The sequence below is a fragment of the Schistocerca piceifrons genome, chromosome X, assembly GCF_021461385.2.
Source record: "Schistocerca piceifrons isolate TAMUIC-IGC-003096 chromosome X, iqSchPice1.1, whole genome shotgun sequence".
Classification (NCBI taxonomy): domain Eukaryota; kingdom Metazoa; phylum Arthropoda; class Insecta; order Orthoptera; family Acrididae; genus Schistocerca; species Schistocerca piceifrons.
The window spans coordinates 354,161,810-354,188,634 of record NC_060149.1 but is presented as its reverse complement, the minus strand read 5'-3'; the positions used below and the strand labels follow the sequence as shown (position 1 = coordinate 354,188,634).

Here is a 26,825-nt window from a genome sequence, read left to right as displayed (position 1 = left end):
AGGAGAAAATAAGAAACAAAACGAATTCTAACACCAAAATACTTTTGTATTATTTCAGACTGTTGTGTTTCTGATCTTTAACAGACTGGCAAGACATTTCTTTAAAGTTAAACTGTAGTGAATTTAACAAAAGTAAACTATGGAATTTTAATGTTATAACTGCTCAGTTTGTCAGTTTCTACAATCATTCTGAACCTGTCAGCCCCCCCCCCCCCCCCATACCTCTCTCTCTCTCTCTCTCTCTCTCTCTCTCTCTCTGTCACACTGTCTCTCTCTCTCTCTCTCTCTCACACACACACACACTTTTGCAATATTGTACATGTGAGTACCTGAACTCGAAGTACAACATAATGATTAATTGTTATTTTATCACTGTAACATTTTAAAAATTAATGGCTACTAGTTTCAGCATAATGTTTTGTCACCAGGAATCTTAAAATCACAAAAATTTGAGCTGTTGTATAACTCATGGTTATTTTACAGCATAGGGTCAACACTTTATTGCAAAATATGTTTCTAGTACTTACTTCCATTGGTATGTGTGGTAACAATGGGAGGGTTATCCAAGCTGCACTGCACTGAGGACAAATAAAAACGATACAAAACAGTTGCGGGACGAAAACAAGCAACAAATATAACATTGCCGCCTAAAGGTTGCAAGATGAAATAAATTCTACTGAAAGCTTTTTAATGAAAACATACAAGTTACTTTAACTGCATGTACAGAACTGGTTAAGCTACAAAGCAAAAATCATGGTGCAACAATTCAATATCCTACAAACTTTCTGGATTAGGTGTCATGCATGGACTTTAACCTGTTTCAAAACAATATAGGTAAAATGGTGCAGAAGTACTTGTCTATTAACATTTTTTTCTTTACTGAATACTGACTTGAAATGGGAAGACTAAAAACAGTACGAAAACATTGTGCACAATGTTCCACAGCATTTACTAATTTCCTTTCTCATCTATAATAAAAATTAAAGAAAATTACCCCAATGGAATTATAAATGCGGCTGCAAGCAAGTTACTTATGTACCTTCTCTTATTGTCACCATTCAACACACATATGCCTTCTCTTCTTTTAGAAATATGATGCATCTAATTAACATTAGCTAGTTTTGAGGAATAAAACCCTATAAACATTATTGTGTATTGCATGTAAGAACAAAAGTAACCAAATTCCAAGCAGTGAAATTAAAAAAAAAAAAAAAAAAAATAAAAAAAAAATAAAAAAAAAACCTATAAATTAAAAAGCAGTTGCACTGATGTTGAAAAAATATTCATAATAGAGAAAATGCTAGAAAACACATCTCCCATCACCACACAAGAGCAGTACTACTTGCATCCACCATAAGGAGTATTAGAGGACTATTAACCCAAATATTTTTAACATGAAGAAGCATCAAGTGCAACATTTCATACATTTGATAAAATTAGTTACACTAAGATTACATTGATTTAACACTAAAGTCAAGTTTGTTGCAGAAAACCACCACCAAATTCTGAGAACTACGCAAGCACAACCATGTGATAGGTCTACATCACAAGAAATGTTACATTATCAAACATTATCCGTACAAAGCCTTACGGGAAGTTACCCAAAACTACTGCCATGCATAAAAAATATTGTTAAAATAAATTTTAACTGCTGTAAGTGAAGAGATTTCACCTTGTTTCCCACTAAATGTACTTCCCATGCAGATAAGTGTTGGGTACATTCGTTGTCTAATGGAAAGAAAGAGTACAGATAAAAAATATTTTTTCCCATAAATTAACTTGAAATGAAGAATACTTCTCAATATCCATCAACTAACGGGATCATTTTGCAACTCATGACTGGTAAACACCATTTTCTTATCTACACTGACTAAAGGAAATAACAGCTCAAATATCGTACAGCTTTTATTCTTCCTCGGACATCTATCCAAAGACACAAATATTGTATTTCTTATATGAAATTACACTCAACATGAAACTGTCTGGGATGAGGATGGCAGAATTAATCAGATGATTTCAAGCTGAATTTATTACTCAAAGTACAACTAGAAAGTTGTTTTCCTTCAATGAGAGATCATGTGTTACAGTACACAACAAAATGTTTTTGTACTGAAGTGCTCTATTCCTAGTCTATTAATGATATTTCATCTTTACAAAAACAAATAAGTGAACGCCATAAAGATCGGAGACACGAGAAGGTACAAACAGCACAATTATCATAAATAATAAAACTGAAGCTCTGATGCACCACTGTTGAATTCAGGAGCAGTAATTACAATTTGTGCAAAATACTCACCTTTCCTCAAAAGGATTTTGTTGACTACCCTTGAACAGGAATTATTCTGTATCTACTTTACTATTACAAATGCAGTTTACAACAGTCAGAAATACAATAACTATTTACTTCTACAAATGTTCTATTCTAGGTAAGTACAGTGTCTTAAGAATACAATGTGACTTACTGTAAGTGACTACTAATCCTTTGATCACGTGAATAGCATGTGAGAATAAAGTGCAAAGGGAAAAGACAAAAATTGTTAGACTCATTTTAAGACCAGGAACAAAATTTAAAGGAAAATTTTTTGCTGTTTTAAAAATTTTGAATTACAAATCACACACAAATGAAGTTCATTAACACAAATGGGAGTTGAAAAAACTGTGCAGCCTTCTGTGTCATGCTAGCAACCATTCACCTTCCACTTCTGAATGAGCGAAGTCCACAACAGCTCACAGAGAACATTTCTCTACACACAGCTTCAACAAATGTATGTGCATGTTACTCAACATTCTAGCACAGTCTGACTATAATTCAAAAAGAACTTTACAAGGCAGGTAAAAAAGGAAAAAAAGAAAAATAATACCTCCAATATTTTTTCTCAAAGTCTCACCTTTATTAAGATTAAATGACATAGGTTCAGGGAATCAATATTTTAGTTCATTACATCTTGTGCAAAGTACTGTGGAACTCTAACACTTAATTTCCATGTGGAATCCCAGACAATGCTCATATGAAGAAATATCATTCTCCCCCAAAATCTCTCCCTCCTCCCCCTCCCCCTCAACCTCTCTCCGACACACACACACACACACACACACACACACACACACAAACTAAAGGTAATAAGAGAAAGTCAACTTCAAACAATAGTTGACTGTACGACCCATAAAAGACAAATCAACAACCTTTCAGTTTAAGTATTACAATGAAATGAACACCCTTAGCTGCTTACAGGCATTGACATACGTCAACGGGGACAGATGAAAATGTGTTCTCCGACCGGGACTCGAACCCGGGATCTCTTGTTTACATGGCACACTCTATCCATCTGAGCCACCGAGGACACAGAGGATAGCGTGACTGCAGGGATTTATCTCTGGCACGCCTCCCGCGAAACCCACATTCTCAACATATTGTCCCACACTACATTCGTAGTGCCCTCGCCCATTATACTCATTACTCGCGGCGCGTTGCCGATTCCCGTAAGAATTTGGGCACTGTTTGTGCATTCGCACAGAAGAAGAATATGGTCAAGTGGCTGGTGAGCCTTAACTGTATACATACTAAGATGGTATCTGTTCTTTCGGACATGTCCAAAAGAACAGATACCATTGGTGACCATGCAGCTCGTTAGAACGAAATTACAATGAAATGAACACCCTTAGCTGATTACAGGCGTTGACATACATCAACAGGGACAGATGAAAATGTGTTCCCCAACCGGGACTCGAGCCCGGGATCTCCTGCTTACATGGCAGACGCTCTATCCATCTGAGCCACCGAGGACACAGAGGATAGCGCGACTGCAGGGATTTATCTCTGGCATGCCTCCCGCGACGTATGTCAACGCCTGTAAGCAGCTAAGGGTGTTTATTTCATTGTAATTTCATTCTAACGAGCTGCATGGTCACCGATGGTATCTGTTCTTTCGGACATGTCCGAAAGAACAGATACCATCTTAGTATATGTACAATTTTAAGTATTATCTGAGATGTTTCCATATGGCACTTATGCATTATTCAAAATGAAAAGTGGACAACTGCCACAGGACTTACTGAAGAGAAATGTTTCTATATTATGAAATCTACTACTGGTATATAATTATCACAGCCACTAAGAACACTAACTTTCACAAAACAGTAGAACTTTTGAATGATGACAGCACATTTCTGGGGCAACAACAAAAATTCCAAAATGATTTGAGGTAACATACAAGAATGAGAATGTCCTTCAGACAAGCAAACAAGTTGCTCTGATGCCATGCAAATTCCTTCCCACTATCTAAAAAAAACCTTTATTCGAAAGAAAGCAGGGAAAATTATTCAGACGATTTTGCTGAAAGTTTGTAGTCTACAAAAAGAGTGTCTGTCACAGCAGACATTCTAAACATAGGCATATATTCACTATTTTCTTATAACTCAAAAAATCAGAGCTTTTGTACTAAAGGGTGAATTTATTAATTGTGTTTCATTTAACACTGAAACTTTTCTATACATTTTATAGTTACACATGAAGACCAATTCCTCTATTTCACAACTTTGTTCTTTATGGCATCTCTTTTGGTTCCCTTCTCCTCTTAATTTATATGTTTGAACCTTCAAATTGTATAATTAAGATTTTACCAACTTTTATGTATTAATTTTGGCCTTGTCACCAACTAAAGCACTTGTGTCCCTAAGTTAAGAGATCTTTGAAATCTATGAAAAAACACTCAAAATGAGACTGATTAGTTACCTGTACTAGCTTGTGTGAGCAAAGGTCCTGGCTACAATGTTTCCGACTGGTGTGTTGTATATATTTAGCATACAGTATTCAAGTCACAGAAAAGCAGGATGATACAATGCACACAAATGTATAACAAAATTATTGGTCTGACCATTGACAGATTAAAGGCCGGTTACAGCCAGTGCAAGCTAGAACAGGAGCTGAATGTAACTCTTTGCATTATTTTACAACTGTGATGAAGTCTAGGAGGGAGAATTAATTTCATGACAGTACTGACAATATTAACCACATATTACAAATGGGGCAAAGACTGTTACCTCACCTTAAGTCGCTGAAGGTATCCAGACAGCACAGCAAATGAATTGGCTAGAGAACTTGCAGCAGTCACTGGGTCACACATATTTTATCACACTGTGTACTGTCAACTTTGACAGGCTGCTCTATATGGTTGGTGGCTCATCAGATGCATTCCCCATACACAAAGGCACCACATGGTTTGGTGGATTTTGTGTTTTCCCACAACTAATAGGACCAGGAACAATGTAATGTGTCTTGTTCACAAGTGTGCCATGGATTAATATAGAGACTGATTCTTGGAAAAATGGTGCTCTTCCTGGATTTTTTGAGGATGTATCTAAATCTACGTAAATATTCCACAAGCCATTATATGGTACACAGTGGAGGGCACACATTCCACTACAGGTTGTTTCCTTTCCTGCTCCACTCGCACATGGAGAAAGGGGAAAAGACTGTCTACAAGCCTCTTATGAGCTCTAATCTCTCTCATCTCATCATCGTGGTCCTTAAGTGAAATGTACATTGGCGGCAGTAGAAACAATCAGGAATCGGCCTCAAATGCCAGTTCTCTAAATTTCCATGATAATGCTCATGAAAAAACAGTCTCATTTGAGTTCACGAAGCAACTCTGTAATATTTGCATGCTGACTGAACCTGCTGCTAACAAATCTAGCAGCATGCTTTTGAATTGCTTTGATGTCTTTTTTTAATCTGACCTCGTGGGGATCCCAAAGACTCGAGCAGTACTCAAGAATGGGTCACACTACCATTCTATATGATGTTTCCTTCATCGATGCGCTACACCTTCAAAAAATTCTCCCAATAAAATGAAGTCAAGCATTTGCTTTTTCTAATAAACAACCTGACATTCTCATTCAATTTGATACTGCTTTGCAATGTTACGCCTACATATTTACTCGATTGTGACTGTGTCAGACAGCACACTACTTATGCTGTATCTGAACTTTTAAAAGATTGTTTTTCCCACTTGTCCTCATTAACTTCCATTTTTCTGCAGTTAGAGCATGCTGCTATTCATCAAACAAACTACAATTCTGCTTACGTCACCCTGTATCCTCCTACAGTCATTCAACAATGACACTTTCCCGCACACTACAGCATCATTAGCAAACAGCCGTAAATTGCTGTTTACCCCATTTGTCACATCATTTATGTATACACAGAATAAGAACAGTCCTATAAGATTTTTTGGGGCACTCCCAAGGAAACTCCTTATCTCTGATGAACACTCACTGTTGAGGACAATGTACTGTGTCTATTACTCAAGAAGTCTTCAAGCTGCTCACATATCTGGGAACCTTATCCATGTACTCAGAATTTCATCAACAGTCTGCAGTGGGGCACTACATCAAACACCTTTTGAAACTCTAGAAATATGCAACTGCCTGCTGCCCTCCATCCATGATTTGTGGGCTATCATGTGAGAAAAGGGTAAACTGAGTTTTGCATGAGTGATGCTTTCTAAATCCGTGCTCTTTTCTGGACAGACACTTCTCTGTCCGAAGGAAATTCATTGTATTTGGACCCAATACATGTTCAAGAATTCTGCAGCAAACTGATGTTGAAGATATTGATCTATAATTATGTGGGTATGTTCTCTATGTGGGTAGTTCCCTAGGTATACTGTGATGGCTGCATTCAATAGGAGTAGCATCCTGCAATGGTATATGCACATTTTACAAGGTAGATATGGACCTGGATTCCATGTAATGCTTCGTAATGCCCAACCACACATGCCAGGCTTAATGGATGAGTACCTGCAACATCATGTGTCTACAATAGTCAGTTCAATCTCCGGATTTATATTCAACAAAACATGCACAAGACACTCTAGGACTGCTACAACCATTGTGGACTACTACTGAATGCCAAAGGGCAGTTATCTAGCAATGTGAAGTGCTACTCAAACAGTACTGGATGGCCTTATCACAATATGGAGAACCATTGTGCATCAGGTATTGCTGAAAAAAGAATTCACATCCTGTATTCAAATTTATATGATGCTGATGGAGTAACACCATACACGGTAAGTGCCATTCATGTCTCTCATTTGATTTTGTAGTACACCTTGAATCCATATCAATGTATGCCATGTCACAATATTTCAATGGAAAAATTACCGTGGTGTCTCATACTGTTTTGTAGATGTTAAAATGCTTTCACTTATGGCCGTTCTATTTTATTACCATTTTCACCTTGTTGGTAATTAATTTATTATGAATGCAATAACATATAACAACCACTTTCTTTTTAGTGATGATTCGAACTTGTTTCTTGTTCTCCAAAAGTAACCAGAAACTTGTTGATTCACAACAAGCCCTGATCAGCCACAATGAACTGAAATGCTGAACAACAGCACACAGTTGACAGGGTTTGATTGGAACAGACTCTATCAACATGCATATCCTTCACATCACATTTCATGTACCCAACATGACTGATTTCATGGGGGATTGGTGTCAAGTATGTATCCTCATATGCACATAGTGTTTTATTTGTACACCAGACACGAGCTGGAAGTCATAACAGGGTGCACTACTGTCATGATTAACAGTTACTAAAGGTGAACAAATACCCATTTGTTCACATGACCTGCAGCAGGTCCTATTTCATTTCATGTAAATATTTCAATACCGGAAAATGCTACAGATATACCTGACAAGAGGAATTTATTGCTACACATGCTTTTTGAAGCACTCACATCCTTTCATCAACACATACTACAACTCACTTACCAGATGATATTATTCAACGTTTCAAACATCCCATGTCAATAGCTCCCTAGCCTTACTGTGGTGGGTTGTTGGCAGAGAAACACAAGAGTGACACAATGATTTTTGATTCTATGCCTGATGACACACTGTTGCCCTCTGACACTGAAATGGCTGGCGAAATTCTGCACTGTTCTGTCTTATGGTTCCAGGTGGTTCTAACTGAACTGGTGGTGTTTAGAAAACTACAGTGTAGGCTGTATACATCACAGGACACTATAACACGGGAAATATGTCCATTAATAGGTGCACACGTGGAGACTGCTAAAAAAATTATAGTTCCACTCTCTGCCACCAAGTGAAAGTATGGCACTGTATGTAGCCAGAATATGGTGTGGGTGCAGGAAAAGGGGAGGAACGATCAAACACATGATAACGGTGACTCTGGTATATTTATTAGGATACGGTCACAAGTTACAATATGTGTTAAATATGGTCTCCCAACTCACTAACATGCTGCGTACTTAAAACACAGCATGGTCGACAGTTGCTCGCAGTATATCCAGTGTAATCAGAGTGATACGTCATTGTATGTTACCTTTCGGATCATAAAGAGCCCAGATACATCCCTGATAGACACGATCTTTGAGATATCCCCACAACCAGAAGTCACATGGATTTACGTCTGGATATCTGGCAGGCCACGCATCTTGAAACTGCCTAGAGATGATGATGTCGTTACTAAAGGTTTCTCGAAGCAAATATTTAACCTGGCAAGTAACATGTAGTGTCACCTCATCTCGGATGAAAATAGCTGTGTGGACACAGTTGCATTCTTTCAAAGCTGAAATCACATGTTGCATAAGGAGATCCTTAAAACATACAGATGGCACTGTACACCAAACAGGCCCATGAGGTTTCATCTCCTCAAAGAAAAATGAATCAGGAATGAAGGACTTTGTGAAACCACATCATACAGTCACATAAGCTGTATGCAGTAGATGTTCCTGCACAACGTGGTGGAGCAGAACACCACATACAGCAGTTCAGTGCATTCACGGCACAATGCAGAGTAAATTGTGCCTTGTCCATCCAAAGAATATTCCCTAGCCACATTGTCATCCATTTCCATGCACGCCAAAAAACTAAGGGCAAAGTCATGACGTTGTAGCCTATTTTGCAGCAATGTAAAATGTGGGGAAAAATCTTTTGAACCACTGACCACGGGAGAAACAATTCCTGTGACATAGCTCAAGCAATAGCAGCAGAATTTCAGGCATGTGCTGGATACTCAGCTATACCTACAGCAACTTCATCAAGAACTGCCATGGGAATGGGCCACTTCTCTCTCCCAGCTGCACCAATGAATTCACCATTTCTTCAAATTCATTGCCATGTTCTTTAGCTCATTTATTGACATGGGCCTCTTTGTAGCTGTTTCCATCAGCATTATTCCTGCAATGTAGCGTTGCTATTGCTGCCATCCTGATAAAACAACTTTACCACCAGTGCAAGGTCTTTCTTCTCAATAGCCATTGTGTTTCATATGGAAAACTTGATCTTCTTAATGCTTTGCATCAACAGTCACTTCACAAAAGAAATCAACATGTGTTGCCAAGTGACAAACAGCACACATGTCAAAATAGGAAACATTTCACATTCTGATTGCTTACAGCACCATTATTTTCACCTGATGGCAGAAAGTGGGACTACTGTACTCTGTGCTCAATAATTTTAGATTCCCATTGGAGGTCGGAAGTAAACATGCATCTGCACTGACAGTAGTGAATTCATAGCAAATCAAGGCATATCAGTTATATGAATGCTTGGTATCTGTTCTTTCAAAAACATTGTGTGGCAGCTGTCCTTTCAAAAGAACAGACATCACGCATTCATATAATTGGTACGCCTTGATGAGCTATGAATCCACAACCATCAGTGTGGATGCATCAGCGGGAATCTAAAACTAGTGAGCATGGAGGACATGGACGGGGACTGTGGATAAGTGGTGGTGCAATGTGGGGATGTGAGTCAGCTGAGGAGCATGTCAAGATAATCTGCACATTTGCGACTAACACTGTGTCCAGGTGATGCAGTGGTTAATGTAACTGCCAAGAAAGCAGGAATTCCTGGGTTTGAATCCCAGTCCAGCACACATTCTCACTCATTGCCACTAATTCTGCGTAACATTGCTGCCCAGTATATTATGAGGAGGACTACTAGTACGGGAATCTTACTGCGGTATACACTTTCCTTTTATCAACAGTTAATTGAAGAGAAAAGCTGATAAACTTGTTTGCCAAAGAAAACCAGATTTTTATTATGAATTTCACACACAAACATTAAAGAACAATTCTCCTGGGCAGGAACGAATGTTATTTGCCTCTAAATTCACAAATAAAATTACAAAAACGTATTATTACAAAATTTACAATACTACACAAGACTGTTGGAGTATGTTTCATGGAAACAAAAGCTGCATGTGAAGAAGACAATGGCTGGAGATGACTCTCATGTCAGAGTACAGAGTAGCGTTACCAGATAATGATAAATGGATCACAATTTGGAGACTAAAGTATTAATTTTATGTACGTGCTTCAGTTCTGATACATTAATATTTCTTACTGATATCTGCTGACAAGAAACCACAAGACTGAATATAAATAAATGTGCAGAAATTGTGAATATAACCTTTGAGGTCACTCTTCACTGATTAAAACTGAAAACAGTATTTTTCTAAATAAATGTAGCCAAAAGCAATCCACCACCTACCACGTAGATCTACTTTTACAAGGCATTCTGTTAAAATACTAACAGGTTTTATGGGGTACTTCAGCAATTTATTTTCAGCCAAGAAGTTTCAAACAAAGTTCAAATCAATTGAGTTTGACTGAACAACATTACTATGCCAGACCATTCCAACACATATTGAAAATAACCACATATTGATGTTGCATGAGATACATCTCAAATGAAGATAAAAGTTACCAAATACTAATTAATGTTGAAATTAAAAATCTATGCCATGGGTTCATAATGATTTTTCAACATACATTCCACTGGACATGCTGTTACCACTCACTCATGGAAACTAAGTTTTAATTTCATATATGTACATGCTTTCAGGTAAGATGTCACAGCTTCCTGGGGATTTTATATAACTATTTCGCCACCTAGTTTATATTTCTGGGAACAGAAAGAAGACGTGGTAAACTCCATCTATTCTAAAGAATTATAAATTCTGATGGAGGAAAACACCAAGCATATATGAATATAAAAAACTGGGACTGACATTTAAAATTAAATTTTAAATTATTGTCTTACATTCAGATATTGGTCAAACATCGTTTTATCAATTTGTTTAATGTTTCTATAATGTAACACCTTTCAGAATGAAGTTCATCTTCTACATTTTACAACTATCTTAAAATATGACATCTAAAGCCTCACAATATTTCACACACAACTTAAGCTTCCTAAATGAGTTGTTAAGCATATGGAGAAGATTAAAATGTTTTGCCACAATTGGACTCAAAGTTGCATCTCAACCAGTCACAGTTATTACCTCTCCAGTGGAATAATTACATTCAATCCATTAAAAACTTGATTTGAGATTTAAAATGGAAAATGTATTTCTTTTGGGCATTCTGTCAGTATGTCAAATCTATGATTACATTAAAATTGTTACATATTTTCTTGCAGTTTTCTGATATGCAACCAAATCAGTAATGCAAAACCCATAGTACCACTGATTTGCAACAGTACTGATGGTAGTGAACAGGTGTTTGTTGGACTAGTATTTCTGTAGCTGCACAGTGCACTTAAATCATGAAAAATAAACATACTCCCTGTTACTATGGTAAATCAGTTAAAATCAGAAAACACAACAATTAAAAAAATTTGCCTTGGAGTTAACTACAGAAGAATGTGAAAACAAGCTCAGGGTGAGAGGAGAACAACCATTTGAAATGATTTTAACCTGTCAGAACTAAATATTCCTTGGCAAAAAGAAATGGATGGACATCACAGGAGGCAAATAAGACTCTTAATATAATGTACTGTACACTTTCTGTGGACTGTCAATCTATTTTTCACTGCTGCACCCCTAATAGCCTATTTGTATCAACATTTTCTCCTGCTGCAAAGCCAAACAGACAAATTTTAACCAGGACAAGTATCGGTACTCACTATTTTCTCTGCACAGAAGCTCCTGTTTTGCCTTTTGAAGTAAGTTACTTTTGCCTTTGTTACCTTGTTACTCTTTCTGTTTCCATCACTTTCTTTTTCACTTTGGAACATGGTATGGCAAGTTTCCTTCTCTCAACAAAGAAACATTCCTCTTGATAAGCAGAGTCTTATTTATGAGTACTTCCTTACGTCTGCTGCTTGATTTTCTTGTTTGCATATCTGTATAGTAATTATATGCAGCTAGAGTCTGATGATGAATAGATAAAAAAAAAACATTGTAAATTGGTCCTCCCCCACTAGCCACTTAAAATATTGACTTACTCTCACATTAATTACTTTTCATTCTCCCTCTTTTCATATATTTTTCCCTTTTAGCTCTCTTCACAAATTATCAATAAAAGTGCAATAGCTGGCAAAACTAGGGCATGATGCATGGTGTAACTTTTTGCATCTGCAAGCTAAACCACTGGGAAAAAACAACAACAACAACAACACGAGGCTATTATATGAGGGCAGTTGCCTTCACAAATTATACACTGATGATGAAGATCATCATAAATCAGTAGATTTATCCTAAATGAGTGTTGTCATGGTATGTGTTATAGCTACGCACTACTATCTAGATGTGTAATTCAGATGACAACTAATGAATCTGTTGGGTGCAGAATGAAGAGGTTTCTTTTTCGAATGACAGCTCATGGTATATACACAGAAAGTTCAACATTATGACATAGAAACAAAGGAAATGATGAAACTTCAGAAACACACCTTTTCTCCACCCTTGAAAAAGGAAGGCTACTAACCATTGTTATTATCATGATTTCAAAATGCATCAGTTTTTTACCATCCAAATTCCTTTTGAATATCCAATACCTGATTAGTATGTGTGTAGTTTTCAAAAGGTAAAAAATAAAGATCTGACTTTAATGACTTATCATTGATGAAGTTATCAGAGTTGGTGTGCATTTGTGTGTGTGTTTTATGGGCAGGGCTAGTTTAATGCCTTAACGACACAAGTGGGTGCTTGGGGGACAAGAGGAACCGAAGTGCAAAATTTGTATGCAGGGAGTATCATAATTAGTAGCAAAAACTGGTGAAAGTATACAAGGGGGCGAGGAGGGGCAGCACCACATGATATGTTCTTCAGTCGGACCTTGTCAAGGAATAAAGTGAAACCCTGCTTTTACACTTTTCAAGGGACTAAAAAAAATGGTTTGAAATATGACAAAAGTTATGTACAGGATCCACCTTGTCAAGGGATAAAGTGAAACCCTGCTTTTACACTTTTCAAGGGACTAAAAAAAATGGTTTGAAATATGACAAAAGTTATGTACAGGATCCACCGTTGGCATTTTCATAGTTTATGTTTGATATATGTATATAACAAGCATTAAAATACTCATCAAGGATGTTTTATTATCTAATATAGGTTATCACTATGCTTGGCCATTGGAACATTGGGAATTGGTAAATGTGTGGGAAGTAAAAACCTTTGACTTAACTTCATTAATCATAATTGTTGTTTTTGGATAGCCTGCAAGTGTGTCATTCATTATTTAAATAATGAAACACTAAACCAGTCACATATTTTTCCACACATACCATGACGTGTTTCAAGAATTTAGTCTATGTCAAGTGCTAATATTTATTTAAGTATTTTGGGTGATGTTACCATGTGTGTTGTTCTGCTCCTCTTGCACTATAGTTATCTTTTTAAGATTATAATGTATTCTGCCTCTTGTGTTACACAGAAAACCACACACGCACAAACCATCACTCACACTGTTTGTTTGTGAAATATCACAGTAAATACTTACATAAATATTTGCACATGACAGTGAGAATAAATTCTCATAGCAAATCATGCAGTGAAAAACACACACTGGTGCAGTGTTTGATTATCTAAACCAAAAACATTCAAGCAATGATTATTTAACCCCAAAAAATTTGAGAAATGCAAAGAGAGCAAAGGAGTCAACTAGTGCTATAAGTGATCAAACAACGAAACACGTGAAATATGTGTTAAGGATAATGCAAAGGCATCGTGATGATCACAACAATCATGAATCTGCGCATCCGCAATAGAGACAGTTTGAAAACGGTTGTGGTCAGTCATAATATCTTCTGTCAAAAAAACCTAGTTATCTCCTTATCCACTACACTGAGTAGAGCTTGACAGCAGCAGAATTGTTCCAATTCAGATTTGTTGAGTAGAGCATGCTTGTGTCAAGAAACTTAACTATGTAACATAGTAATTTTATGTCAATTATGTCAGTCTTCTCTCGACAAACATTGTTGTATAAAGCATAACTGACAAGAATATTACAAACATGTTAACGCAAAAATGGGTGTGAATTGATATTGTGAGCATTTGAAATTTGATGGGAGTGATAAAAAATGTTGTAAATGGTGGGAAAACATCAATTCCACGAACGAAAAAGCAAAGTTAGACAGTAATACATTTTCACATGTACAGCAAACAAAAGTCAGATAAGTGCAGCATAAGGCTATACATTGTAAGCCATAGTTCAATTGGGTATGCACTTAGGACAGATGTGTATGCTAGGAAAGGGACACAGGTGCTATGAGTTATGATACTTTTTAGCATACTGTTCGAGAACTATTCTGACAAAGGTTGTATTCTACACATGCATCATTGTAACACACACACACAAAAAAAGAGAGCCACACCACAACACATCTTGAACGAAATATCCATATTATCCACTAACCAAATGGGACAGAAATTGGTAGATGGGATGTACATGGACATGCAAACATACGATTACAATTTCAGAAAAGCTGGATGATTTATGCAAAAGAAAGAGTTCCACAAACTGAGCACCTCTGGGCCTTATGCAAGCTGTTATATGGATTGGCACTGTTTGAGAGAGTTGGTGGATGTCCTCCTCAGGGATATTGTGCCACATCCTGTCCAGGTTAGAGGACCCTGCCCATAATGCTCTAAATGTTCTCAGCTGGGGAGAGATCCAGCTACTTTGTTGGCCAAGGTAGGATTTGGTAAGCATACAGAAAAGCAGTAGAAACTCTTGCCACGTGCAGGCAGTGAGTATCATGCTGACCTAAAGGCCGAGGATGACTTGCCTAGAAGGGTAGCAAAATGGGGTGTAGAATATCATCATCGTACTGCTCTGCTGTACAAGTTCTGCGAATGACAATCAAATGGGTCCTGCTATGAAAATAAATGTGCACCACAGACCTTCACTCCTGGTGTCAGGCCATATGAGAGGTAACAGTTAGTTGGTATACCACCACTGTCCGGGCATCTCCAGATATGTCTTCGGGACTGGAATCTCACTGACTGTAGAACAATTGTCAGAGTGATGAGTACTACTTTGAACTGAGCTTTGATGACCAGCATGACGTGTCTAAGAAACACCCCAGACAGTGGTGGGATACCAACCTAACTGTTGCCCATCACATGGCCCAACAACCAGAAGTGATGGTCTGTGGTGCCTTTTCATTTTATACCAGGACCCCTTTGGCTGTCATCCACGGCATCCTTACAGCAAAGCGGTTGTCAACGATATTCTACACCCTGTTTTGTTGCCCTTCATGGCAAGCCATCCTGGGCTTACATTTCAGCAACCTTGAATGTTTTACTGCTTGTATTTGTGGTTACCAAACCCCATCTGACCCACCCAGCAAGGTCACTGACCTCTCCCTAATTGAAAATATTTGGAGCATTATGGGCAGGGCCCTCCAACTAGCTACGGATTTTGATGATGTAATGCACCAGTTGGATAGAATTTGGTACAATATCCCTCAGGAGCAGATCCAACAACTCTGTCAATCAATACCAAGCAGATTCCTTCATGATGTGTCTATTTTTGTCTTAAGAGTGTACATAACCAGCTGTATTTAATTATTTATTACAGTACAGCAAGAAGTCATTACGCCCTTGCATGTCAAAACAGAAACAATCATCCCCCAGAATTTGGTTATCAAAACAAGAATAAAATATGGGGAATGAATTTTTCAAGAACAGATTTTGTTTCCACACATTCAACACAGTGCAACGGATATGAGTGGGCACCTGTGAGAGAACCAGTGGCTATAACAAAACCATAAATAGTTTGCATCACAATATTCACATAGTATGAGTGAATAAATAAAATAACTGCTTATTATCCTTCTAAGTGAAAGAAATTCCAATGGTAGATAAAATTGTGATTTCACTCGTTTGTGATAAGCCTCCAAAGATAAACCACGTCTGAGCATTTCACACAATACCACATTCAAAGTTTTGCATTCACTATTACAATGCTGTGATCCTTTTTTGTTTAAAAATGTGCCACAATTGGCAGTCCGGTTACCTCATACATGATGTTTGAATAGTCTTGACTGTATTAATAGATTTCAGGATCCCTTTTTGTAGCTTCTCTCTCTCTCTCTCTCTCTCTCTCTCTCTCTCTCTCTCTCTCACACACACACACACACACACACACACACACACACGAACATAGTAATTGTAACAATCTCTGCTGTAACTATCAGAGCAACAATAAGTACTGTATTAATTACTGTGTTACCAGATAAATATCCTTTTATTGGCCATTGTACATTCATGAAGCACTTACATGTTATAATAATTTAGTATGCAAGATTTGTGGATTTTTGTTTTTTTCTAACAGAATCAAAAAATTACAGTTCTGTTCTACTCCACTCAAGTTCTCCTTCCCAGCTGGTACGTAAAATTAATTATACACTCTCTCTTCACACTGTCATAGATATCAAATGTTCAGCTTGAATTCACTGTCACTGCAGTCAACAAGTGAGCATTTAAGAAACAGTACATGTACAAGTAATATCCTTATCAAAGAGAAAGTGCTAAGTTTGCAAAGTGAACCTATTTAGTTTCTGAAATGATTGTACAGCAGAGCTACTATTTTGTTTCACACGATAAACTTACAATTAATAGTAAAGTTCTTTGTTTCTGCCATAAGAAAGTGAAATGTTAATATTTACTAACACATTGAGAGCCCAGAACCAAATTCTCAAACTGGAGAATCTGAGCATAATACTAAGAACAAATGAATTATGCTTTTTTGACACAATTTAATGCTGACGACAACTGATCCACACTTCATTGGATCCACCCTAAGCACATATGAAACGGTAATTTAAAGAATACAACAATAAAAATGCAAATTCATTCCCTGAAATGGTTCTGGAATGCCTTTGCATAGTGGTAATATATCAATGTTCTTCACAACCAAGCTGCAACTTAGAAGATGCAAGGCAGTCACCAAGAAATACCCCAAATATTAATTTCACCTTATAACCTGAATTAGTTTAAAATGAGATTGTTAAGCAACTTGGGCATACACTGCATGAAAATTGCACGTCAGTTTTCCACAGATACTTTCACCAAGATGTAAATACATCAAAACAAACATGCTGCACTCAAGAAAGTGAAAGGAGAAATTAACAAGTGGCTTTCAGTTAACACAAGATAAGCTCCTTCACCACAACAAGCTTCCATTATACCACAACAATGTCAAATGTTTTTTTTTTTAATATAACAGTACCAGAAAATTGAAGCTCACATATGTAACCCCAATATCTCAAATCAATAGGCAAGCAAAGAGGTACCACGTGCCCTTGACTACTGTACCGAAGAAAATGCTGTACAATTGAGACTTCACCATTATACGTTCATTTTATTTACAGCAAGAAATCTCAGAGACAATTTGTGACTTACACTATAGGATAGCATTCTTGATACTTTTTTACAGACTCAAATGACTGTTGCATTCATCTCAAAAGTACAAATAACTTTCAAAAGGAAAATATTAAATGCACACGGCAAAGGGGGGTTCAAATGCAAAATGGATCACAAATAAATAAGTCACCACACTAATTTTCAAAGCATAACCTCCATGTATGGGAATGAGCAGGAGTTAACACAATGAGGAAACAAAGGGAAAACATTGATTTACTCATGCACATACACACCAAATTTCTCCCACAGCAATATGATTGTATGAACTTACCTTCTCCATTCCTGTACTCCAATGTATCACAGTCACTAGGCTGCTTCTTATTGCACTCATCACTTCCACGGCTGAAATGCAAGTACATAATTCACCAATAATGTACAGAAACACATCATCCATTTAAAAAATTCATCCATTAGCAACATGATGATAAAAGTTTCTTGAAATCAAAACTAGTACCATAAAAGGAGAAAATCTTGATAAAAATTAGTCACACAGCAGGTTAGAAGTACGATAACAGCACAAGTAACGAATATAATTGTGTATGAAATTGACCATTCATAGTGGTAAAACAATATGTATTAACATAAATTAACAAATAAACATTTTAATTAAGAATGAAACAATGGAAACTCCAGGCAGGAACACATTCTGGCCTGAGCTATCAGAGTTGGCCATCATGTGTGTGTGAGGTGCACTTGCTTGTGTGTATGAATGGCGTGTGTATGAATGGCGTGTGTTTCTCTTTCTCTGATGAAGACTGTGGCCAAATGGTTCTTTTATTGTGCCTGTCTGCAACTTAATGTGTCTTCTTTACGGTAAGTAGCAATCTATCTTTTCCTACATTGAATAATTAATAATGTCAAGAGGAGGGAGACACTGGCAGAGACAGCTGGGAGAAAGCTGGGGCAGTGAAGGGGAGAGATTGGTGGGAGGATGGGAATAAGCTGGACAGAGTAAGTGAGGTGGTTTGGCGTGCAGACTATTCCAGCTCAAGTGCTCACCCACGAGCAGCTGGGCAGGTATGGGCACAGGCGGCCAGGGGTGAGCAGGCAGTCTTACAGCTGGGCCAAGGTGCACGCAATCATACTCCAGCCGAAGGCAGGAAGCCGAGGGCGGCCAAGCATGTACAGCATACGTACGACGTGTGCAATTTGGTTGTCTAGCACATAGCCTATACTGTTTGCCCCTGCTCGCGAGTGTGCTCTGGTGTGGGCACAGTGCTTTTCCCTCATAGGGCAGTGTTGGTACAGCCTGGGATAGTGAGTGGGAGAGGTTAGCCAGAGAGAGGGGGGAGATTCGGCCGAGTGAGGGAGGGAAGTTGTTATGGAAAAAAATATGAGCTTACAGAGTATTGGACCAGATTTGCAACTGGATTCAGGGTTTTCCTGCAGATAGAATTTGACGTGTCGCTCTAAATGGAACAAACTCTACAGATGTAAAGGTAATGTCCGGAGTGCCCCAAGGAATTGTGACAGGACTGTTACTGTTCACAATGTATATAACAACAGTAGGCAATGAAAACCTCATAAGTGCATTTGTTATATTTTACATGAGAAGCAAAAACAGAGTCTTAAAAAATAATATACACTGATACAGAAAGTTGCTACATGTGTAAATATATAGTACAAGCATCGTTATTGACAAATTAGGCAATTCCACATACTTTCAAATCTCTCTTTTTTTTTATTGGAGTTACTGGTTACTGGAATTACGAGTTTTCACAGACAGATGGAGTTACAGGGTTTTCACAGCCTACGATCAATAAACGAGCTAGCAGAAAGCATTGGAGGCTCTTTAAGGCTGTTCACAGATGATGTGATGTCTATAAAAAAGCAGCAACGCCAGAAGACAGTATCAATTTGCAAAATGACTTACAGAAAACTGATGAATGGTGCAGTCTCTGGCTGTTGACCCTAAACATTAATAAATGTAACATTTTGCAAATATACAGGAAAAGAAATCTACTACTGTACAAATACACTTTTGGTGACAAACTGCTAGAAACAGTATATACTGTAAAATATCTAGGAGTTACTATCCAGAGCGACCGTAAGTGAAATGACCACATAAAATAAATAGTACGAAAAACAGATGCCAGACAGAGATTCATAGAAAGAATCTTAAGGAAATGTAACTCGCCCAAAAATGAAGTAGCTTACAAGGCACTTACTCAACTGATTCTTGAGTATTGTTCACCAATCTGCAACCCTTACCAGCTAGGACTGATAAAAAAAAACCGGAGAAGATCCCATGAAAAGTGCCATATTTCATTACAGGATCGTTTAGTTGGCTTGTGAGCAGCACACAGATGCTCATCAAACTCAAGTGGCAGACGCTACAAGAGAGATGTTTCACACCACAGAAAGGTTTCTACTATTGAAACTTTGAGTACTTCTGGGAAGAGTCACACAACCTATTACTTCCTGCCACATACATCTTGTGAAATGACCTTGAACAAAATTTGAGAAATTAGAGCTAATACAGAGGTTTACCAAAAATCATTCTTCCCATGTGCTATTCACGAATGGAACAAGGAAGGGGGGATTAGTTGGTGGTACCAGAAGTACTGTCTGCCACACATCATCAGATGCCTTGCAAAATACTGATGTAGACAGGATGTTGGTGATTAGAGGGAGGAGGCTGAAGAAAGAGGCAGAGGTTGTTGGGGAGAGAGGCAGTTGTTGCGGAGAAATGCAGAGGTTGTTGGGGGGAGAGACAGAGTTGTTGGGGAAGAGACTAGCTGTTGGGAAGAGAGAATGGGGTTGTTGAGGAGAGTGGGACGTTATGAGAAAATCTGTAACACAGTGAGGGGGGTTGTGAGAAAGTAAGGGTTGCTGTCAGAAAGTGATGGGTGTTGTGAGGAAGTGAGGGGTGTTATGAGGCTGTGAGGGGTGTTTGTTATTATTACATATTTTCTTTGCCTTCAGTTGATGGATCACATATATCCAGTTAGAATGAACAAAGGATTTACACACAACTTTGAGGCCTTTCCCCCTTACCTTGCACAGCAATAAGATGTTCCACTTGGGACACTGTCTATCAGATGCAGGAGGAGTCACAGGCCTATCAGGATCCCTTTCTTGGGGATGTTTCACTGACTGTAAACTGTTCTAACACTGTTTGTATATAAGGAGAATAAATGCTTACAATCATCCCCTTATATCAAAGAAGAAATGGGCATCACATCTGCTTATGACTTGGAAAACATCTGAGCGGAAAGAGCTGCCCCAACAGTGTTTTATGAAAGGATGTTTCGTTATTAATTCGACTTTTTTAAAAATAATACAGACCGTGTTTTCACAAAGCAGCTGACTGGATTCAGTGAACAAAAGTTGGCTGTGAGTAAAGAGATGCAGGTATTTACCTGGACACAGCACAATTATTAACTACCGTATTTACTCGAATCTAAGCTGCACTCAATTCTAAGCCACACCTGAAAATTGAGACTCGAAATCAAGGAAAAAAAATTTCCCGAATCTAAGCCGCACCTGAAATTTGAGACTCAAAATTCAAAGGGAGAGAAAAGTTTTAGGCCACACCTCCAAATCGAAACAAAGTTGGTCCATTGTAATATGAGACACAATTTAGGTCAAATGAATGACGATACAACTACAGTAGTTTGGTTCGTGTCGTAAGCTTAGCAGTTAAGATTTGCCAGGTAGCCATTGCAATGCGTCAGGCGCTCTGTCTGTATTTATACGGGTACCCTTCCCTTTTCACGTGCTTCATCTGGTTTGAACTGATTGCTTATTTTTCTTTGATCTGATAAGTGCCGTTCTCTATGTTATAGGTCTTTACATCACTCTAAGCTGAAAATGCATTACTGTACTGTGTCGTGCATTGTTTGTCGCATTCTGATAATGAGTGTTTACGCCCTGTCGCCGCTCGCGGCATGGCTTGCTTTTGTGCATGCTGCCGCCGCTTACAATTGGAAAAAAAAAAAGAAAAAAAAAAAAAGAGAGAGAGAGAGAGAGAGAGAGAGAGAGAGAGAGAGAGGAATCGCCTCATTAGCGAAACAATGGCAAGAGACTGCTATTTGTTGTTACTTACACTGCTGCTTTCTTTGATAATGATCAACAAGAACCAAATAATAGACTGCGTATGATAGAAGATCTTCTGAACGAGAGTTTAGCGAAAATTTTTCTCCGTTTGAAAATCTCTGCAGATGCCTCTTTAGTACATTACATTCTGCACAGAAATTAGTCATTGTAGATTTAAAAATCTAGTCAATTGCCATGATTCATTTCTGACTGTACCACTATTAGGCATAAGAATAATACGAATATAAACATCACATGATACGTATATTCTTCCGTGTTTGCTGTTGTCTAACTCTAGTTTCATAGTTTATTAGGCAGACAGGATTTAAATGAGATAGAAGCAAACACAAAAGAATACATGGCAAAATGTTTATATTCGTATTATTCTTATGGTGAAGAGAATAGTGCAGGTGATTCACAATTCATAAAAGTTCCTTTTAGCAACCATCTCTTCTCACAGGTAGGAAAAAATTCAGAACGTAGAGTTGGCCATATTGACAAACATCCCAAACAGTCTTGCCAGTGGGATTTTTGTAGTACATTGAAATGCTGCTACATTCGAAGATGCACAATACGGAATTTGTATTTACTTCGTTGGATAATGTATGAAAATGCAGTGGTCGAAACTCATGGTGGAGAAAAAAGCTCGTCTTCCACCTTTTTTTTTTTTTAATTTATTTACTGACACAAAGGTTTTGGTGCCAGTATTTATCTTTGTGCCTGTAAAGCATACCCGTGTAGCGCTACATGTATTCAACAGCAGAAGTTAATTGTGGCGGCACCTACCAACATTTTCCAGAACTTCCGCTTAATTTGCACTCGATTCTAAGCTGCAGGGGGTTTTTTGGATTACAAAAACCGGAAAAAAAGTGCGGCTTAGATTCAAGTAAATACGGTAGTTGGTGATTAGGTCAAATTTGTTTCTGAAAATGTGTCTCAACGTTTTGTTTGAAGAGGGCACGGACTTTCACTCTGGCACTGGCTCTACCAGTGTACGAGTGAGACTCGGGCACTGTCTCAAAAGCGTTAATTGCCTTCAGAGGTGTTTTCAACTGTAGGGGCAGAATAAGAACTAGGAAAACAAGCAGGAGACTGAAATAGGTAAGAAGTTGACTCATAAGGGTGATGAATGGTGCAATCCACATTAAGCGCAACCCACGTCTCTCCCAAAACAGCAAGTGGCTGTCTTTGTACAATAATTATCTTCGTTGTAATCCTAAATTAACACAATCCAACTGTGCAACTTTCTTCTCTTGCATCATCATCTCACTACTGCTGCACTCTCTGCACTCATTTTCTTTGCTTTCTGTGTTCTGAAAACTGGAGATCTGTGTTGTATGTGTGGGTGTGGTTTGGGCAATCCCACTGCAGTTTTCAGTGCATACTCATTACTTTCACTGAACATTTTAAAGAAAAGTGCTTTTATTTAGTATGACTGAACCTATTTCCTTCTTCTTTCCTAACAGTATTTTCATTGGTAGTACACAGAAAAATAATACTGCAAAAAAGCAACACAAGCAAAATGCTGTTTCTTCCAATGTTCAGAATTCTTTCAGAATTATTAACAAGACAATCAATTAAAATGGGAGTTTTGGTTAATATGACAGCTCACCTTCTCAGTAACACTACAGTTATGATGATTATGATGACCAAGAACACAACTACACCAACAGTTGCTCCAGCTATCAAGCGCACTTGCATATTATCATCACCCACATATGCTGCAAAAAAAGCACAAATAAAAGAATATTTAATAAATGAGGAATTAATACTTAGGAGAGCTAGAAATGTCAATTTTGGCAAACATAAACGCTTGGTATTGCAATCAGGTTATAGGGAATTTGAAAGAGAGAGAGAGAGAGAGAGAGAGAGAGAGAGAGAAATAGGAAATTATAATTAGGTTCCCAACAGATGCAGATTTCTAACTTTTCCATGTAGTTTCTTGTTCGATCTCAAGTAAACAAAGTATGGGAGTAACTAAAATTAAAGTGAGTAAACTATGATCTACTGCAAAAGCAAACATACAGTACAGATTTATTAAGTCTCACTTTTGTTTGTAGCTACTATTATACATACATGGAGAACATACAGCTCGTTACAACCTAAACTTACCTCTTCCCATAACATGGCCAGTTGTTTTATAAATGACAGGGCTGAATTCCCCCCAGCCATGAACAGTCTTGGCTCTGACCTGAAATCCATATTCCGTCCTTTGTCGTAATCCAGTGTACGTTACTTTCTGCTCCTTCGTTAAGGTACTCGTAGCATTTGTGTCGTCATTGCGAACAAAGTAGCGCACCTGTAACAATTGACAACCTTGAAGCTATACTTCTCTCTCAAACCTTCTTTCAAGTGATCAGGGCAGAGAAATGGGTATAAAACAATTTAAGCAACTTTTCCCTTACATATTCCCAGCTGTATGTTATTTCTTTTAACATAGTTTTGCATATTTTAGAGTCTTTACTTGGTATGAAACTAAATAACTAAGGACAGAACAAAGATTACAGTTTAACATGCTATCAATGATGAGGTCATTAGAGATGAAGTCACACATAGGTCAGATAAGGACATATTGCAACACCAGTCTCAGGCAGGCTGTCCTACCAGACGAGGAATATGCAGGTCAGCCATCTACATAACGTTGCTGCTGGCTGCTGCAATAATGCTACCGTGAGATTTTGCAATGCAGCCTTCTACGGCCAGCAGTGGACTATACTGCTACACATTGTGGCACAATGCAGTGTTTCCACAGCTGCCTACATGATGGGATGTTTCCTTTTGTCATAACATGCCTAGCCCGACTGAGTATAAATATCCCCGACTCACCCGGTAGCAGCACTAGCGGCACTTCCACCAGGCCTCGCATTCGAACAGCGCCTTCTGTGCTTCGGTTCTAGTTCAAATGTGTGACCTTGTAGCTAAAGCCTCATCTGGCATTAGCTAGGTGAAGCTGCCGATCTGTGATCCACCAGGTAGCCCTGACAGTTCTGGGCCCTGAACTGGATCCACCGACACAAGGCCACCCATCGGGTGCTGTTGCCTTATACTCCAGCCGCTCTCCAAGAGTCCTGGGTTCAATCTTGCTAACTCCAGCCAGCCATCTCGGGCTGCATGCAGCTTATGCCAACAGCACTGTCTAGCCACATCTGTGGCAGAGCTGACTCCCAACTTGCATTGGCAAGAGTGGCGTCACCAACAGCTGCTCTTCTGCTACCACAGCATTCGGCTGTCACAGTGTGCTCACATTCCATCCTCTAGCCATGACCGCAGCCATCAGTCTCCTGTGCAGAAGTGTCGATTAATAAAGAATATTGCTGTTGAGTAAGTATTCTCAACATTCCCACTTGATGTGGCACTGGGCGTTCCTGTCCTATACCTCCTCACATGTTCCACTTTCAAGACAGGAGTGGCTGCACTGAATTTCTGGTGTCAGTGTTGCGGTCACAGGATAATTCAACCCCTACACAGTGGTGTCACGAGAGCCGATACCTACGAGCGTCATTATGGAGCTACAATCTGCGGCATCACTTTAATGTGGTCAGTGAAAATGCAATGTTTTTCATGTGGTAAGAGTTAGGCAAGCAGCTGTTAATATCATGAATAGAAGGCACGGGCATTCCACTCCTGACTTTGAACTATATTCCTGAGGTGAGTCCACATGCTTGAGTGCCATCGTCTGGTGCTCCAGCTGCTCTCCGAGAGTCCTGGGTTCGACTCGAAGAAACTGCACATTTCGGCCATCTGCCTTGGGACACGCCATGTATGTCAAACCTGCTGTCAGACCATGCTTGTGGCATAGCTGACTCCTGACTTGCATCAACAAGAGCACCCTCACCACCAGCCTCTGTTCTACTGTCATACAATTCCACTGCCACAGTGTACTCAAGTACCGTCCACTAACCAAAGCTGGTTCCTGCAGACTTCAACCTTTTGTGTGGATGAACTGACTAATACAGAATGTTGTTGTTGAGTATCAACTCTGTGATCTCCACAGTGTGGGAAAATTCCATTCTACAGTTTCCTGTATCCACATATGCCACTTCGTAGAAAGGAGTGACCACCCGGCAACAGTGGCATCAGCGTAGTGGTCATAGCTCAACGCAACCACTACAGGTGAGATAGAGAATCAGCTGTGGCCATTTGAAAGAAACCATCCCGGCTATCACCTTAAATGATTTAGGGAAACCATAGAAAATCTAAATTTGGGTAAATGGTTGTGGATCTGAATCCCATTCCTCCTGAATGAAAGTTTAGTGTGCTAATCACTGCCCCCACTCACTTGGCTGTAGCTATGATGTGTGTCATCTTTATTATTATACTTCCTGGTTCAGTCTCAACTCCTTTTAAAATATGCGAGTGCACAAAATCTACATTTATTCACTAGTGCACGCATTTTTGACATTATTCTATCTGCATTTTAAGAACTATATTTAATGTTATGAAGTTTATGGTATACAAACACAAGGAAAGCTATCAGAAACTGAACTGCTACACTGGAATGAGGCTTTAATGTACAGAGAAATTTAAAGCTCATGAGCTCTCTTCCAAATTGAGATTCCTTTGGAAGAGCAGCAGCACCAACAGCACTACTACCACCACCACAACAACAATATTTTAACTGATTCACCTGTGGATTTTTAGAGAAACACTGTACAGTTTAGCTTAGATAATATAACAGCAACACAATTAGAACATCTTTCAACCATTTCTGAGCAATAACTGATTACCTCATATATTTCAACCACATCATTCTCTGGGTCAGCACCATCATTTGTGACAGGAGGATCCCACTCTATCGTCATCCCCATATTCTGTATGTTGGTGGCTCTGACATTTTGTACTGATGACTGCACTGAGGCTTCTGTTGTAACAGCAATTTCTACATACTCATTACTTCCTGCCAGTTCAGAAACACCATTTTCAGCATAAACTTTGAAATGATATGTTGTTACAGGATTCAGTCCACTGATTGTTATTTTTGTGTCATTAAACACATCCTGCCAAAATAAAATGAAATCAGTAAATAAGTAGTAAAAGTTAAATGTACTGATGAATTCATAAATTGTTTCAAAATTGCTATACAGCAATGGTTCTATGTCCT

General features: G+C 38.4%; 1 protein-coding gene and 1 non-coding gene across 4 annotated transcripts in view; both read right to left on the bottom strand.

The window, feature by feature from the left end:
* LOC124721199 (ephrin type-B receptor 1-B) overlaps positions 1 to 26,825 on the bottom strand; it is a 351,145-nt gene that overhangs the window by 88,557 nt on the left and 235,763 nt on the right. For 2 of the 3 annotated variants that reach the window (XM_047246044.1, XM_047246046.1), the window contains exons 9-13: positions 26,452 to 26,721; positions 23,837 to 24,023; positions 23,337 to 23,445; positions 17,958 to 18,028; positions 528 to 578 (exon numbers count right to left, since the gene is read on the bottom strand). In XM_047246044.1, the coding sequence (XP_047102000.1) occupies positions 528 to 578; positions 17,958 to 18,028; positions 23,337 to 23,445; positions 23,837 to 24,023; positions 26,452 to 26,721 (688 nt within the window). The remainder of the gene's footprint in view (positions 1 to 527; positions 579 to 17,957; positions 18,029 to 23,336; positions 23,446 to 23,836; positions 24,024 to 26,451; positions 26,722 to 26,825) is intronic. The other variant, XM_047246045.1, reaches the window with a different exon arrangement.
* On the bottom strand, positions 3,711 to 3,784 carry Trnat-ugu. Its single transcript has one exon. It is a non-coding gene; the product is annotated as a tRNA-Thr (tRNA).